At 40.9% G+C, this 16,912-nt stretch overlaps 1 protein-coding gene across 2 annotated transcripts in view; it reads right to left on the bottom strand.

The window, feature by feature from the left end:
* The window catches only part of Znf462 (zinc finger protein 462), a 145,240-nt gene that overhangs the window by 17,217 nt on the left and 111,111 nt on the right, over nucleotides 1-16,912 (bottom strand). For both annotated transcript variants that reach the window (XM_042697387.1, XM_042697392.1), the window contains 2 exons: nucleotides 15,272-15,408; nucleotides 4,640-4,863 (listed from right to left, as the gene is read on the bottom strand). In XM_042697387.1, coding sequence (XP_042553321.1) covers nucleotides 4,640-4,863; nucleotides 15,272-15,408 — 361 coding nt within the window. The remainder of the gene's footprint in view (nucleotides 1-4,639; nucleotides 4,864-15,271; nucleotides 15,409-16,912) is intronic.

The following is a 16,912-nucleotide window of genomic DNA, read 5'->3' as shown; positions in this document are numbered from 1 at the left end:
CTCAAAGCATAAATTTTACTGAAAAGGCAAGTGAGTAGACACTGACTTAGAACTACTATGTTTATATCTTATTTTTAGTAGTTCTTATGTTAATCTGGATCTTGAGTATCTTATTGATCTATTTGTTCCAAGGATTTAGCTTTACAATCAAAGAAGGCAGAAATGAACATGCACATCAAAGATTTAACTATAGGTTTGAGGTCAGGGTGTTAAGTTATAACTTAACTTACCATAAAACATCTATTTTAAATGAATCCAATTACTTTTACTTCATGCATTTTGTCTAATCATCTAAGCCTCATCCAATTTTAAGTACACTTTTGTCCCTTTGGGGAGTTCCTTCAAATCCCCACACTCTATCTTCAGCCCTAGGCAACCTCTGAGATGCTTTGCTTTCCTATAATTTTATCTATTCTTGAAATTTCATGTAAACAGAATTAAACCCTATGCAGTCTTTAGTCTCACACTACATAACCTGAGATTCACCCATGTTGTTAAATACTGATAGCTCGTTCTTTCTTATTGAGTAGTTTTCCATTAGATGGATATATACCATGCTTTGTTTAGCCATGTACTTTCAGAATTGGGTTGTTGGGTCAGATGGTGATTGTATGTTGAACTTTTAAACAATTGTAAAGTTACTCCAAAGTCATTTTCCATTCCCACCAGCCATGTATGAGCGTACCTTGTCCCCATGTCTCTGGTATTACTGTCACTCTTAAATTTCCCATTCTGACTGCCGGCCTTAATTCTCATTGCTCTAGCAGTAAATGACATTGAAAATCTTTCAATGAACGTGTACCCATTATGGTATAATAGATCTCAGTATATTATGGTCACCAGTATATCTTCTATTGCAAAATGTCTGTATAAGTCTTTTGCTCATTTTGAATTGAGTTGCTTATCTTCTTGTTACTGACTTTAAGAGTTCATTATAGATAAAGTCCTTTCTTATACAAATATTTGCTTCCAGTCTGTTGACATCTTTTTATTTTCATAATGGTGTCTTCCTAGATCAAAAGTTTAATTCAGATGAAACTCAATTTACTGATGGCTTTAAATGTCCACAGCTTTTTTTTCTTATTACTATTCTTCTAGAAGTTAAAAAAAATCATTTTAGCTCATGTGTGTATGATTGATTTTGACTGAATTTTTGTGTAGAGTTTGTGTAAATCTAATTCTTTCAGCCTCCATTTAAAAGAAAATAATAACCTAAGCATCAATTGACCACACATGTGACAGTCTTCTGAGATCAGGTGAGACTGGGCGAGTTCAGGTGTATGGCTGTAGACTACATGTGACAGTCTATTCCTGGACTTTCTGTTCCATTAATCTATGTGTTCACCAGAAATATCCTCTCTTAAGAACTTGATTTACAGTAAGTTTTGAAAGCAAGAAGGGTAGGTACGCTGACTGTTATTTTCCCACACTGTTTATTCTAGATTGTTTACATTTCTGTGTACATTTTAGAATTATTTTGTCAATTTCCACCTTTCTGAGTGTTTCCATGTCAGATTTATAGATCAATTTGGGAATAATTACCAATATTGAATTTTCTAATCCATGACATGGTATATATTACAATAATTTCCTAACACTTTGCATTTTTCAGTGTTTAGTTCTTGTGGGCTTTAGGTTGAATTCATTCTTAAGTATTTTATTCTATTTGATGAGATTCAGGTTCTCTATTACTATAGATATATAATAGTATAAATGATTTTATATATTGAATTTATAGCCTGTCAACTCATTAAGTTCACTAATATCCAAGTCGATTTTTATTGTGGATTTTCTAATTAACAAAGATCACACTGTCTGTAAATAAAACTACTTACATTTCTTCTTTCTCAGTTTCCGTGACTTTAATTTCTTGTTTTTGCCTTTAAGTCCCAAACTTTCATATCTGAATCATCAGCAAATTTCTTTAGTACCATATCAGTTATCTATCCTTCATGAAGAGATTTGAATAGCTTCCATCTTAATAAATTATTATTTTTAGCTAGCAAACAGTAACCACTTGCCTAGAAAAATTCAGTTTCAATATTGCTGCCATCTCTATTTACAAAATAGTATTTGGACAGTTATTTCAAAACTTGAATTTTGTACTCATCATTTAGGAAAAAGAATGGAAAATGAGAAAAGTACTGCTGTCAGTAATAAGCTGGAGTCTCATTAACTTAACAACAATTGAGACAAAGAGGAAAATCATTAGGCGTGCTGAAAGTGGCAATTCTTTAGCCTCAATTAGCTCCTTGTTGGGCTTAATCAGCTGGTCAACCATGAGAAAGAGTAAAATTATAAGGACATAATATGACTTAGTGCAAATATAACATCAAAGACTGTCTACAATGCAAGGCATAATTAGTGATTTCATAACATATCTCAGGTCTTTGAGAATATAACTGGCTTTATGACAGACACATCTTCCATTGTATTTGAGCACAATTTAATTAACAAATATTCTGTGGAACAGAATTCCCCCTGTCAAAGCAGGGGAAATGCAAGCACTACACTTGATCTTGTAGAGTTTCTGAGACTGTTTAAGAATTCCCACTTAAAAATCAGAGGGCAGGTGTACAGATACAAGTAAGATGTGCTTCTCAAAGCACAACCAATAAATGCAGACAGGTCTTTAAACTCAGGTCTTCTGGTTCCAAAAGCTCTAAATGGAACCTCTACTTTTCTGGATAACTCGTTTCCCTGATCTGTATTTCTAAGTCTCGGCCTTCTTCCCACTGCTCAGGAAGCCTTTGGTGCCATATCTGGTATGATTTCTAATATTCACTAGATTTCCTCACCAGCTAACAGGCCATTTGCTGCCCCCAAATGCCAGCCTGACAGCTTTAACACTACAATAAAAAGATGGTTGCATAAGTAAGATACATGCAAACAAACCCAAAAGTCCTAGTTTGGAAGGTAAATGATTTGCCCTTGAGTTTGGGTTAGAAATGCTCAGGAAGTTTGAATAAGAATGAATATTAAAATTTCTAACTGAAGTAATACCTCTCCTCTTGCTTTCACTTTTTTTTTTTTTTGGATAGACATTAGAGAGTAAATGCAGTCTAAAGCAAAAAAGTTACCATAAAGCTGGGCCATTGTAGACAGGAGAAAAAGCTCAACCCCTTTTCTCAACACCCCATTAGATACATGCCTGACACCAAACTCTTGTAACTTGCATTTGGAAGATCAGCAAAGCCTTCTGCTACTGACAAGACAGTTTAAGAAAAAAGGAAACAATATCAAAAGTGTTTCTTGTTGGATCTTAAGAGAAGACACTACATGTTTTAGCTATTGATGAACTCTTCCTCTACTCAGGCAATATACAAATCATCATCTAAGTTCACCCTGGGCCAAATAAACCCTGTGAGGTGAGAAAGCCATTCTGATTGAATCCCCTGATCGGCAAACACTTGGAAAGAAGTTTTATGTCTTGTATTAAAAATTAATTCTCTTCCCAATGTCAAGCACATGTTTTATGATGCTTAAAATATTCAGATACAAGCCGGGCGCTGGTGGCTCATGCCTGTAATCCTAGCTACTCAGGAGGCTGAGATCTGAGGATCGCGGTTCAAAGCCAGCCCGGGCAGGAGAGACCGTGAGACTCTTATCTCCAATAAACCACCAGAAAACCGGAAGTGGCGCTGTAGCTCAAGTGGTAGAGCGCTGGCCTTGAGCTGAGGGACAGCGCCCAGGCCCAGAGTTCAAGCCCCACGACCGACAAAAAAAAAAAAAAAAAATTCAGATACATACAGTAGTTAGAAAAATATTGGAAACAACCCACAAGATTGGAGGACATGGTGGTATATCAATCAGATACAATGGGAGTTAGCAACAATGGCTCACCTTTTTTTTTTAATAAATAAAGTTTTATTAGCAAACAGTTGTGCTTGCTTATCTATGTATCACCGATAATCTGCTTTCTTGCTATAACAGCAGACTTGAGCATTTGTCTTCACTGAAGTCATATGTAGCCCTGTAAAGTCTAAAATGTTTACTCTCTGGCTCTTTACAGAAGTTCTGCCAACCCTGTGATAACACATTTAAAGTAAGATGAAGGCAGTGGCGCTATGGCTCAGAGGGGCAGCATAGCAGCCTTGAGCAAAAGAGCTCAGCAACAGAGCACAGGCCCTGACCAAGAAAAAAAAAAGATGAAAATATACTCTTGTCAGACAAAAAAAGAAATACATTATGGGGGAGGAGGGTCTGATTTCCATCATCTATGCTTTGCCATGTTCAAAAATGACTTCCTATTTCTTTTTTGGGGGGAGTCCGGTCCTGGGGCCTGAACTCTGGGCTTGGGCGCTGTCCCTCAGCTCTTCAGCTCAAGGCTAGCGCTCTACCACTTGAGCCACAGCACCACTTCTGGTTTTTTTCTTTTTGCTTATGTGGTGCTGAGGAATTGAACCCAGGGCCTCATGCATGCAAGGCAAGCGCTCTACCACTGAGCCACCTTCCCAGGCCATGGCTTCCTAGTTCTATCACAATAGACAAATCAAACTTGCACTTTAAGCTTATCTCAGTTCCTGTCTCTTGTCTTGTGCAGAGTTAGTGGGATTAAATTCACCTGACTCCTGGCTTGGCCCCTCTCCCCACAGGAGTGCTCCACAGGCAGGCAAGCAAGGAAGTGTTGGGCAAGTACCTTATGCTCATCCCGAAGGTGCCCATCCAGCTCCTCGGTGTGCTTGCTCTCATAGTAGCAGAGCTGGCATTTGTAAGGTTTCAGCTCATTGTGCTTCTCGATGTGCTGCTGCAGGCTCTCGTCGCTGGAGCAGGTGAAAGTGCACTTATCACAGCGGAACACTACTCCCTGCAAGTATTTTGACAGTTTGGACCGGCATACTTCAATGGGGACAACTCGCTCTTCTGTGGAAACAAATTGAATGGAAAGTTGTGTGTTTTTACTGATGGTAGGCACATGTTTCCCCCTCACCCCTTTTTTTGAATAGAAGAAGAAAACTGACCCATTCCCTTTTGCTACCTCTCTTGGGTCTGGATCCATGAATGTCACACACAGTGCCCTCCTCCTAGTCACCCAAACCACACATTCCACTAGCACCAGCTTCTTCTGTACTTGCTTCTCCAGAATAACCTATACCTAGAGGTAGGGCACACTGAAAAGTGCCAAGTCCTGATTCAGGTAGGGGTGGGTATGGATATGGCCACCATTTTTTTAAAAATCTAGATTAGTGACAGTAACCATCAGCATTGGCCTTCTTCCTAGACAGCTGAGGGTAGAAATGTCTCGGGTACTACTAATGAGGTGCCTATGTACCACTTCTGTTTTAGCACCTTCTTTCCAATACCTCTCCAACACTGCAGTTACCCCGATTTTTAGAATAAATTCAGCAAGAAGCAGAGTTTCAGTTATTCCCCAACACTCACAGCTCATGTCATCAGCAAAGCTGAGATGTCAACCAGAGTCAGTGTCGCTATAAATATATTATTGCCATGATTTCCCATTTCCCCTTTGCAGAGAAGATTCCGCCCCTGTCCAGAACGCAAGTCTATCTCTAATCTAGTAGTAAAGGTATGAAAACCAAGAAAACTTTTCTTCCTTTCACTCCAAGGCCAAATCCCAACTCTGAAGAACCCACTAAGAAAATGGCTACAGGCAACTTGAGGGGGAAGTAGGGTTGCCACAGGAGACACAGAGGATTTGTCTCTCTCCAGACAATCTGTAATCTGATTGGCACAATAGAAAAAAAAAAGGAAAAGAAAAAAAGGGAGAGAGAGAGGATTTGGGTGTCTTGCCTGCTAACACACTAAATGCTGTTAGGGTTGGAAATGCGTGTGCTTGTTTACTTTGCACTCTCTCACCCTTGTGTTTTAACTGCTCAAATTAAATTTCACACCAGTCTGCCCAGAGTATCGGCGCACACGCCAGATATCCATAACCAGGATAAAATTAAAATCTGTGCTATTTATGCAAGAATCAAATATAGCATGTGTGCTTTCATGCTGTGTCTGGATTTCAGAAGACTGAAAGTTTACAAATGGACGCACAGCACACAACATACACTTAGATTATTTAGAAAGAGCAATGTATTATTAAATCAAGAAAGCATGATTTTTTTTTTTTTTCTCAGAGTCACTGAGCAGAAACATTCTTAAGAGTTTCAGTCTTTATCACACTGGATCCTCCAGTCTTCCCTTTGTTGTTGGCCTGTGTTCAGATCCTGGTGAATTTTCCTTACCCATCACCATGCTTTGGTCTCTACCACAATATTCTAACTGCAGATCAGACACTGCCTTGGGAGCTCTTGAATGTGTGCACTTCACTGGCCAGCAAAATGCTGGAAAGAGGGTGCTTAGAAGGTGGTATCTATGTAATACTTCCTGGAGCTCTAATGCATATGTTATTTTCCCTATACAAAGAGTCAGTTGCTTATTTAGAAATATAAATATTTTTAAACCCGAAGTATAGCAGACAGCTAAGAAACACATGATTATAATGTAATCCACACATTTTCTTAGAATAGCAAATGTTTAGCAGTCTTCTAAACCATTCAGTTCCACGCAAATGCTTTGGCATAAACTAGTAAGTCTTAAGGAGCCCATGCTAGGATATTCTATTCCCCTAGCATAGGATGACTTCATAGTTGTATGATTGACATTTGAGAGCAATTCTCCGTTGTAAGGATGATCCTCGGCATTGTACAGTGTTTGTCAGCATCTGTGGCTTCCACTCATCAGATGCTTCTAGCATTCCCTTCTCCCCAGTCATGACAACTGAAAATGCTTGCAGACTAATGTACTCAGAGGAGGCAAGATTGCCCCCAGCTGAGAACCACTGCTCTAAGCAAAGTGTAGGGCATGAACTGTGACTGCTCTGTGTAAGGCAGCCCTGAACATAACCCAAGAGCAAGGTGGTATCCAGGGCTTGAGAAGAGGAGTGGTAGGATCAATGAGGGAGAAGGTACACACGGGGACACCGATTTCATGGGGAAGGCTGACATGAATTTCCCTGGCACTGGCCTGAGGCTGCAGCCCCCTTGTTCTTTCTACATTTGTTGCTGATTTATATCTTGACATGTCTACTGCTTTCTCTTTTGTTCTTTGGCTCTGGCCTGTCCCGTCTGCCCTGGATCTGTCAACTTCAGTGGAAATGGAGAACAGCTGGGTATAATTTCCCACATAACGATGCCCCAGACGCCTTCAGGACAGTCATTCAGCCACTCACCAGTCTTCACGTCCTACGATAAATAATCGGTTCTTTCAGACCTTTTTTCAGGTCTGCCTTTCAATTCCTCTACCACCTTGGTGAGTTTTCTTTTGCAGTTTCTAATTTCACTATATGTATCCAAGTGAGTTTTACACAAAGTTACGAGCACTCAGAAGAATGCCCTGGAGTTCAAATAGTAATAATCAATGTAAAGAAGAGTACAATTTATTAAGTGCACTGTTTGAACTCTGTTGGGTGTCCTGCTCTCATCAGGACTTTTAAAAAACTTCTCGTTATAGCTGACAAAGTCAGGGGTCTTTTCTTCAGGTGACTTGGAAACTGAGAAGTCATCAAGCAAACTACTTCCTCAAAATCACATTTCTACTTTAGCACAAAGTTGTAGCCTGGGTACGCAGATCTGACCGCATCCAGCATACTTCCTCCTTCACCCCTGCTAACAGTTTCCCTGGGACATCTAGTCTCCATATGTGTTCATGTAAATCTTTTGTTCCCAATGTTTTATTGGGTGTGCCTGTGAAAGGGCTTGAACTTAAGGCCTTTGCACTCTTGGGTGACCATTTAAGGCTGGCACTCTACCATTTGAGCCACACTTTCATTTCCAGTTTTTTGGTGACTAATTGGAGCTGAGTCTGATGGATTTTCCTGCTAAGGCTGGCTATAAACTGCAATCCTCAGATCTCAGCCTCACAGTGTGAGCTATTGGTGCTTGACTATTTTTAATATTTTAAAACATGCAAAAGTCCAGATTCCCAGTGTAACTACTTATACCTGAGTGTCTCTCAACGTTTTTCTGGAATTATTAAATGGCCACTTCCCTGCTTATTTCCTCTGAATGTAAGACTTCTTCTTATTTCCAAACATAAGACCTCACAAATGGGCCCTATCTCTTATTAATAGGAATTTTTTTTACAAAGATAATAATAATATTGATGATGTCAGAAAAGTTCACTTTTTCTTATTTCTCAAAACCTGGCTAACACAAACAAGACTGGCAAATCAAAACAAAAACAAACCAAGATAAACTTTGAAAGGTGGGCAAATGACAGGCAGGGTTTTCTGAATGAGGTTATTCATTACTGAAGCAAGTGAGGGACATAGAGTGAAGGACTGGCATGTTTCCGGGTATCAACTGGGCCCTGCCTTGGCCAACAGTGCCCAGGACTTTTTTTTGTCCTTGTGGGGACAATGACTGACAACTGTGTGTTTTCCTTGACTTCACACCTCTCAAAATTATCTTGAGTAAGAAATCAAGGCCTGATTCACACTCACTGTGACTCCATCTCTAGCACTGTCTGCAAACAATATTATGACTTCATTAGTTGGACCACAAGATAGACTGTGTCTTATGTCTTAGTACTCAGAAGATATCTGGTGCTTCAGGGGAGGGAAAATCTGAGAAGCTAAGAGCTGAGAAGTACATGCTACTACACTGTCCTGGAACTCAGTGGGAAAACCTGAAGAATTACATCTACAGAACTCACTTCTCCCCAAGTCAGCAGCAAACACCACGGACTACAGCATGACCAAGAAAAAATTCTTCCTCACAATATAAATCACAAAATAGATGAGTTTTCTTTTCAGAACATGCCAAGTATAAATGAGGAAAGAAGAGATCTGGAAGTCCTAAACTCCAGCAAATTTCTACACAAATGATTATCCCAGTGGATTGAGTCCTTCTTTGGACTGAACCAAAGACCCCTCTAATAACACTATTATTTTTAAAACCATCCTACTTAAGGGAGGAACCTAACAGCACAATGTCTCTGTGCCTCTGAACATATAAAACAGTATTTATCAAAGTGAATTACAGGAAATGGAAACAAGGCTTTTTGTTTGCTTGTTTTTGTTACTTTACAGCTGTTGTTGGTGAAGATGGCATTGTCTGTTTTTGCTTTTTGGTTGTTTTTTTTTGCTTGTTCCTGTTCCCCCCTCTCTTGTGTGCTTGTTTATCTATCTTTGGGGGTGATAAAGGGTGACACGGAAATGGAGGGACAAAGATTGAACAAATACAGCAGTAGACACTCGAGAATGAACTATACAACTTGTGGGAAAGAATGAGAAGGAAAAACTGGAAGAGAAAGGAAAGGGGGTGATACTGCCCTACAAGAAATGTACTCACTACCTGAGTTATAAAATGGAAACTCCTCTGTACATCACCTTACAATAAAAAGTATATACCAAAATAACCCATACTAAACTAAAGCCCCAAATAGATACACATATGCACACCAGTTCCTGATAGGAAATATAGACACCAGCCATGCTACTAGAGGAGTTGAGAAAGTATCTCTGGCAGACAAAGATATTTCATGGGGTTGGGAGGGAACATATTATTTCACTAAATAAAAGAAGGATTGGCAAGGTGTTTTTTTCTTTCCTTTTTCTTTTGCTTTGCTGGTCCTGGAGATTGAACTCAGGGCGTCGGCCCCATCCTTGAGTCAAGGCTAGCACTCTACTACATGAGCCATAGTGCTACTTCTGGCCTTTTCTCTTTATGTGGTACTGAGGAATTGAACCCAGGGCTTCATGCATGCTAGGCAAGCATTCTACCACTAAGCCACATTCCCAGCCCCATAAGATAAATTATGACCCTGATCAAATAAATTAAGGGAGACAATGACTTCTACCTTCAAGACCCAGTTAACATGTAGCATTTGTCTACCCAGTAGAAAACCGAAAGTGAACATGGCGACTATAGACTAGTAGCAATGATCACCCAGCTACATAATGCAAATGTTTACAAAGCTGTATTACACCCCTAAAATCTAATCTACACTCAAAATTTTGAGATCACTATAGAATACAAGGCATATATATTGTAAAGTCAAGCATGAGGCACTATGTTTTCAATGGGGATAAACTCAACTTTACTCATGATACTATGTTAATCATCTCTCCATTAAAAGGGGGCTACTATACAGTGGGCATTCAATAAACAGATCACTCAAGTGAAAACCCACCAACTGTCATACCAGTAACACTGTCCTTGAAACTACACTCTCAGGGCTTACATTTTTCCTAAACTCATTAAATCATGGCTAATCTCACCAAATGTTGATCTGACCTAAGTCTATACAGTCTCCAAAGTAGCTGAATCTACTAATCCCTCATTTCAACCTTATGCTGTTATATTAATTTGTTAAATATTTGCTCATATATAACAGGTGTTACATCAGTAATATGATGAAATTTGTTCTGGCTTTCTGTCTACTGAGCAAAATTAGTCTCCAAGCCCTCCATAATTTGACGAAAACACGCCTCTGTGTGTGTGTGTGTGTGTGTGTGTGTGTGTGTGTGTGTGTGTGTGTGTGTGTGAGAGAGCATGGGCCCATGCCATGTGACCATACTGGGGCTTGAACGCAGGGTTTGAGTTCTGTCCCTGAGCTTTTACACTCTACCACTTGAGCCACAGTTTCACTTTAGATTTTTTTTGATGTTTAGTTGGAGTTAACAGTCTCAGACTTTTTTGCCCAGGCTGGCTTTGAACAGTGATACTCAGATCTCACCCTCTTGAGTAGCTAAGATTATAAGCATAAGCCACTGGTGCCTGGCTCAGAACATAAAAGAAGAATGCCAATTATTCTGTTTAGATCTCACAATCTGCAAAGATGACTTGCTCCTATTGATGTTAGCAGCATAAAAATTGTTCTTTGCTCCAAGTAGTGGATGGAATAAAATTCCCCCCCCTCCGCCCAGAAATTGATGCTCACCTGAACCTCCCAATATGACCTTATTGGAGCAGATGGTGTTTGTGGATGTAATTAAGATGGGACCCTACTGGATCAGGATGACCCCTAAATTCAAAAATGAGCATTCTCCTAAGAGAAGGTACAGAACAGGAAATGAGGTCTAGGGATGTGGAGATGTGGTATGAACTAAAGGATGCCATGGAATGCCAAGGATCCAAGGAGCCATCAAAAGCTGAGGCAGAGAAGGATTCTTCTGGAGTTTTCAGAGGGAACAAAGATCTGTTGTCTACTTGACTTTGTACATCTAGCCTCCAGAACTGTGACAGAGAATGTACTTTAAGTGATGCACTTGGTCCAAGGAAATTAATATACCCAATGTTAGCCTTCCCTTCCAGTTGCGGTATTCTCATGACTCAGTTTAAAAGCCATTCTTGTCTTCCATCCTTTTTTTTTTTTTTAAGCTAAACAGAAATAAAACTCCTAGATCTTTACCATTGGAGATACTGTGAATGCTTTCTTCTCCCTGAGGAAGGCAGGTGCTGGGTATTACATACTCTACCAAGCAAATAATGAATGCTTGCTGAATGCATGAACAAACAATAGCATCCTTTTTGCCATGGCTGACACAAATCACTGATGAGTTCTTATTTCCCTTGAGTTAAAAGGATTCTCCTCCTCATCTAAAAATGTATCATTGTGTCTCAACCAAAACAGAAAGAGAAAGAGAGAGAGAGACAGAGAGAGAGAGAGAGAAAGAGAGAGAGAGAGGAAAACTGTTCTTGCTAGTAGTAGCTCGGTCTCAGGAACAGTTCAGAAATTGTTTTTCTTGCCTTTCATCCCAAGGATTTTAATTAACTAAGGCCTCAGAAAGATCTCAGACTGCAGACCCTAGAGACCAAAGATGTTTATTCATCCATGGAACAAGAAGTGTACAGGTGCAAAAGGAGCCACATCTTGTTACTATGAGACCCATTCTAGTGCCAAAGCGAAGGCAGACATGTGACTGTGTGTGCTGGCACGTCGAGCCAGCTTTCCACTGAACTGCTGTTGAGTTGAGATGGACATCAAAGCCAGGTGGGGACACAGATGGCTGATTCAGCTGTCGTGCAACCCTCTGCGATCTGGGGATCAGGGGTCCTGGTCTCAGACCTCTAGCTCCCATTGCTAATTCTGTTTTCAGATCCAGCTGGCACAGTCACTATCAACTCAATAAGGTGATACCACCCTCCCAAGGGTTCTTGTGGTTCAAGGCAAGAGGCTGTGGGTCAGACACACTGGAGTTATTGAGCAGTCATTTGACCTTAGCCTTTCAGAACTTGACTCTCCTTTGTCATTAAGGATAGCAGTCCTCTACACTATGAAGGTTTCTGTGAGCATTCTGTATGACTCATCTAGTACAGTGCTTGTGATCCAATGATGACCACTGTTGTTATTATTAATGTTGCTACTATTCTGATAGTCCTGAAATGCTCTTTATTTCAGAATGGTGAAGATCATACTTAGAAAATTATCACCCTAAATGAAGCGACTGTAAACCCCTGGCCTGTACGGTGACAGGACATAAGGTCAAAAGATGTTGGCCCAATGTCACTGCATGGGTTGTGTAACTGGTTGAATTTCTCCAGATTGAGTAACTCTAACCTGCCCATCTGAAATCTGAAATCCAAACTTTCTTAGCATCAACAATGAAGCTAAAACATTTCTGATTTTGTTGGTACATTTATGATTTGGGATTAGGGGAAGTTCAATGAAAGTGTAAATAAATAATCCAATCAAAATATAAATAAAAAAATTCAATTACCTTGCCCATGTAATTGTAACCCCCTCTGTACGATATTTTCACAAAAAAGAAAAAGAAAAAGAAAAATCAGAGTCTGAAACATGACTGATCCAAAGCTGGGTAAGGGATATTGAAACTGTCTTGTAGGTATGGTAGTAGGAATAACATGCACTCCAAGATAACCACTGGAAAAATGTTTCTCATTTCAGTATGTAGGATTCCTGAAAATTTCCTAAATAACCCTTGAAAAGTTCAGCTAGGTGTGGAGGCTCATGCTTGTACTACCAGCAATTCAAGGGTCATGGCATCAGGACGATTGTGGTTTGAAACCAGCCTGGGCAAAATGTTCAAGAGACCTCATCTCAACCAATAAAAAGGCTGGGCATGATCATGTGTTTCTGTCTCTCCAGCTGTGTGATCACAAAAAAAACCTGTGCAAAAAAGCAAGATCTTATTGGAAAAATAATAAAAACAAAAATGCTCAAGTGGTAGAATGCCTGCTTGGCAAGCAGGAGGTCCTAGAGCAACTCTACCACCAGAAGCAAAAACAAAAAACCCTAAGCAATACTCTACATCCAGTTGATTCTGTTCATTCTCACAGGAAGGCAGGAAATTCAGGGCCAAATCCGCAGTCAGGGCTAACAATGATAGGACCTCTTGTATCCATGAGGTCTCCACAGTCCTCCACAGCTTTTCCAAACTGTCTGCTGCACTTTTCTATTGGTTGCATTTTTATTTTCCATTTGCTTTAATTCCTCATTTGTTTTTAATTCTACAGCTCTACAGGCATTCTTTAAGCTGCCTTAATTCTTTTGTGAAGTGAAGCAGACCACAAATAAATAGACTAAATTAAAAACAAAAACCTTGGCTTCTCTCACCCTCAAGTTTCTCATATGTAAAACAGAAATCCAAGTGAGAACAACACTGCTCACCAGGGCAGAGACAGAAGTGATTGAAAGCAACTCTTAATCGAATAAGTATTCATGACCTTCATGTGGAATCTCTCTTTGCTGCCCATCCCTCTTCCCTAAAATCTCTACTCAGTGAGGGCAAGACACTGAGCTCATGATACATCAAAGCTCTGATCCTGCCAGGCAATAACATGGAAAAAGAAAGGAAGTGACCACAGCTAGCAAGGACTCACCATTTCTGCTCTCTCAGCACCAACTCTAGTGATGGCCTCCACCCAAGCTGGGCTGGGACCCAGAGCCATGGCAACACATGGACTGCGGGGACTGGAAGCCAGGTGACTAAGGCAGAACTCCAGGGGGGGAGCTCTTGGGCCAAGAATTTCTGCCTACATGTTGCTGTGCTGCGTTGTGCTATCCAGCTTGCAGGTGGATGTCTCAGCCAGCAAGCACCTTGTGTCTCATGAATATGCAATGGGGAGGCGGAACACCCGGGCACACTAGATGCTGAGCTTGCCACGTGGTTTGTAGCAGACTCAGGGCATGTCAGGAAGTGTGCTGGCCAAAGGTAGTGAGTGGCTCAGAGAAAACAGGGGCTACCTTACAAACATGGCCCAAGAGCCAGTGTGTCACGGAGAGCGACAGCAGGAGAGTAGATGATGTGCATGGATCAGGCCTGTGCAGTAAATACTGAAACATATTCCCAGGTTAGGGGCAAAAGAAGACAGGAAGAGTATGAAAGGAAGGGAGAGAGAGAAGAAATGAAGAATAAGAGATGGACCCATCAGGAGATGGATATTCCAGAAATCATTTTCTCCTGGCCTACAGATTGAATCTTTTCATGACAAAGTAGGTTCTATGCAATCATATTTTCCCTTCCAATTCAAAGAAAGCATTGTTTGACAAGAGTAGCTCAAAGAAAACCTAAAGTGAGCTGAGCTTGGTGGTACATGCCTGTAATTTCAACACTCAGGAAGCTAAGTCAAGAAGATCATGAGTCCAAGGCTAGCTTGGGTCATGTAAGAAAGACCTTGTCTCAGCAAACCAAATCAACAAATAAAAACAATCAAGGTGGACTTAAAACTACAGTTGATCACTGAGAGCCAATATTTTACGTAAGTATGGAGCTCGACTACTCATAGAAATCATTTTTATCTCTTCCTAAGTGAGAGGTTAAACATGGTAGTATTCAAAACCAGTGTTTTAATCTAATGCCCAGCCTAGGGAGTTGGTAAACTTTCATTGTTTCTGAATTCTTTCTCCCTATCCACCTTCCTGCACATTTTGCTTCAGGAATCATCGCGTTGGTCTTTGGCAAAAGAATGTCTCACAATCACGTAGCCCTTCAGGTTTTTCATTTGCCCCCATTCACCCTTTCTGTTTCTCATTCCTTTCTTCCTGGTGGAGTCCCTTCTTTCCTAGGTTGTGGGTACCAAAAGCCCTCACCCCAGCAGCTCTGCTCTTCAGGAAAGGTGCATTAGGAGCTCACCCACCCCCTTCACTTCCCTCGAGGAGGAGGAAAAATCTCTCAGCAGGAAAGTGGTTGCTTTTTTTTTTCCTTAAGTCACTTTGCCTGTGTCAGTGGTTGTCCTGATTCTTGCCTACAGCAACAGGGACTCAGGCAGAGGTGGTTGGTGGGACTATGGTCCTGAGAGAGGATTTATAGGATGCCACCATGTTGCCATGGAAACTGAGTCAGGCAGTGCCTTACCTCGGTGCAGCACGATGTGGTCGATCATGTTGCGCTTGTATTTGGTGTGATAGAGGCAGAGAGGACAGCGGAGATCTTTGGGACCCTCCTCAGGAACGGCTGAATGCCCAGCTTCCACGTGCATAGTAAAAGCAGATCTAGGAGACAGGGTGGGGAGAGCGGCCATAAGTGTGACGAAGGGTTCTCTCATGTGTACATCACTGCCAGCCACCCCACTGTAGGTGTGCACATGGGACTCTTCAGCTTGAGAAGGCCAAAGCAAAGCTAGGTCTCTGCTGACCATGAATTCCTTGGCCATTCAACTAATAGCTGACTAATAGCTGACCTTAGAAATACAGTGGCCACATCTATGAGGAAATTTTGTCACTTGCCTAGGATTAGGGTTTCATTTGAAAAGGAACAAATTCCCCCAAACATCTTATTCTTGAAAATTAGATGATGCTTGTTAATAGCATGAACAAAGACCCTAAGAAGACCAGTTTCATGCTTGGGAGAAGGAAGGGCATTTCAAAGCTAGATTGATCTACCAATTGTCTACATGACTCTTCACAGATAGAGAGAGGGGGCGAAGGCATTCAGGTCATAATGATCAGCAACGGGACAACTCAATTCAGAGATGGTCCATGGCTCAACTCTTCAAAAACTTACAGAGCCTAAGCTGGACACTGGTGACTCATCTCTGTGATCCTAGCTACCCAGAAGGCTGAGATCTGAGGACTGTGGCTTGAAGTCAGTGCCCAGTATCAGATAATATTATCTTCAGTTTACAGGAGGAAATGGAGACAGAGAGAGACTTATGACCTGTTTAAGGTGGCATGGCCATCAAGTGGCTGCGTATTCTCCACCTGTCACCACTGCCCACACAACATCTCACAAGATGTGATGAAATTGCAGGAGTTGAGATTATCTGCTAGAAGAACTCCACTTTTTCACTGAGTTCACCAATGCTGTCAAACACAGGGACAAGGAAGACTTAGTCTAGACTCAAATGATTTTTCTGTGCGATTGCTTCAGTCTAATCTTTTCAAGGCTGTGGGATTGATTCCTGAGGTGTCTTCAATACCACAGTCTTAAAAATGAATTTTCTAAGACAGGAACACGGAAGTCATAATTGCTGGATATTCTCTTTTGACTTACTTACTGAATTTTATCTCTAGGTGTTTCTTCTACCTTACCCTCCCCTCCCCAATAAAAACTAGTACATTTAAAGAAGTTAGGTGTGAACGTAAGCATCTCCAATCCCAACACTCAGGAAACTGAGTCAGGAGGATCAAGTTTGAGGCTAGTGTGGATTACATAATAAAACGTGGTGTGCAAAATAAGAACTCTAACAGTTATAATAACTTTTTAAATTCAAATTAATTTTTTAAAATAAGACAGGGTGATATTTTCCGAAAATTGTACTGGGTCAGTGAACTGCTTTGTTGAAATCTCACACCACTCAGGAAGTTACTTGCTCTGAGTTTTAAATGCATTTGTCTTGATATAGCTCTTTGATCTTCCTACAAGTAAGCTGAAGCTAGCTTCCTTTGATGAAGACTGGTACCCAGCCTCCCTATGATCCAGGCCAGGGCCTTCCCTGAGCTCTGGGTGAGAAGGGACCGGGCCAGAGTGGTGAGAACTGGAGCAAGGGTAGACATT

This window comes from Dipodomys spectabilis, unplaced genomic scaffold (genome assembly GCF_019054845.1).
Source record: "Dipodomys spectabilis isolate Male_0828 unplaced genomic scaffold, ASM1905484v1 ptg000006l, whole genome shotgun sequence".
NCBI lineage: Eukaryota > Metazoa > Chordata > Mammalia > Rodentia > Heteromyidae > Dipodomys > Dipodomys spectabilis.
The sequence above is the reverse complement of the archived record's forward strand: the minus strand, read 5'-3'. Positions and strand labels throughout refer to the sequence as shown.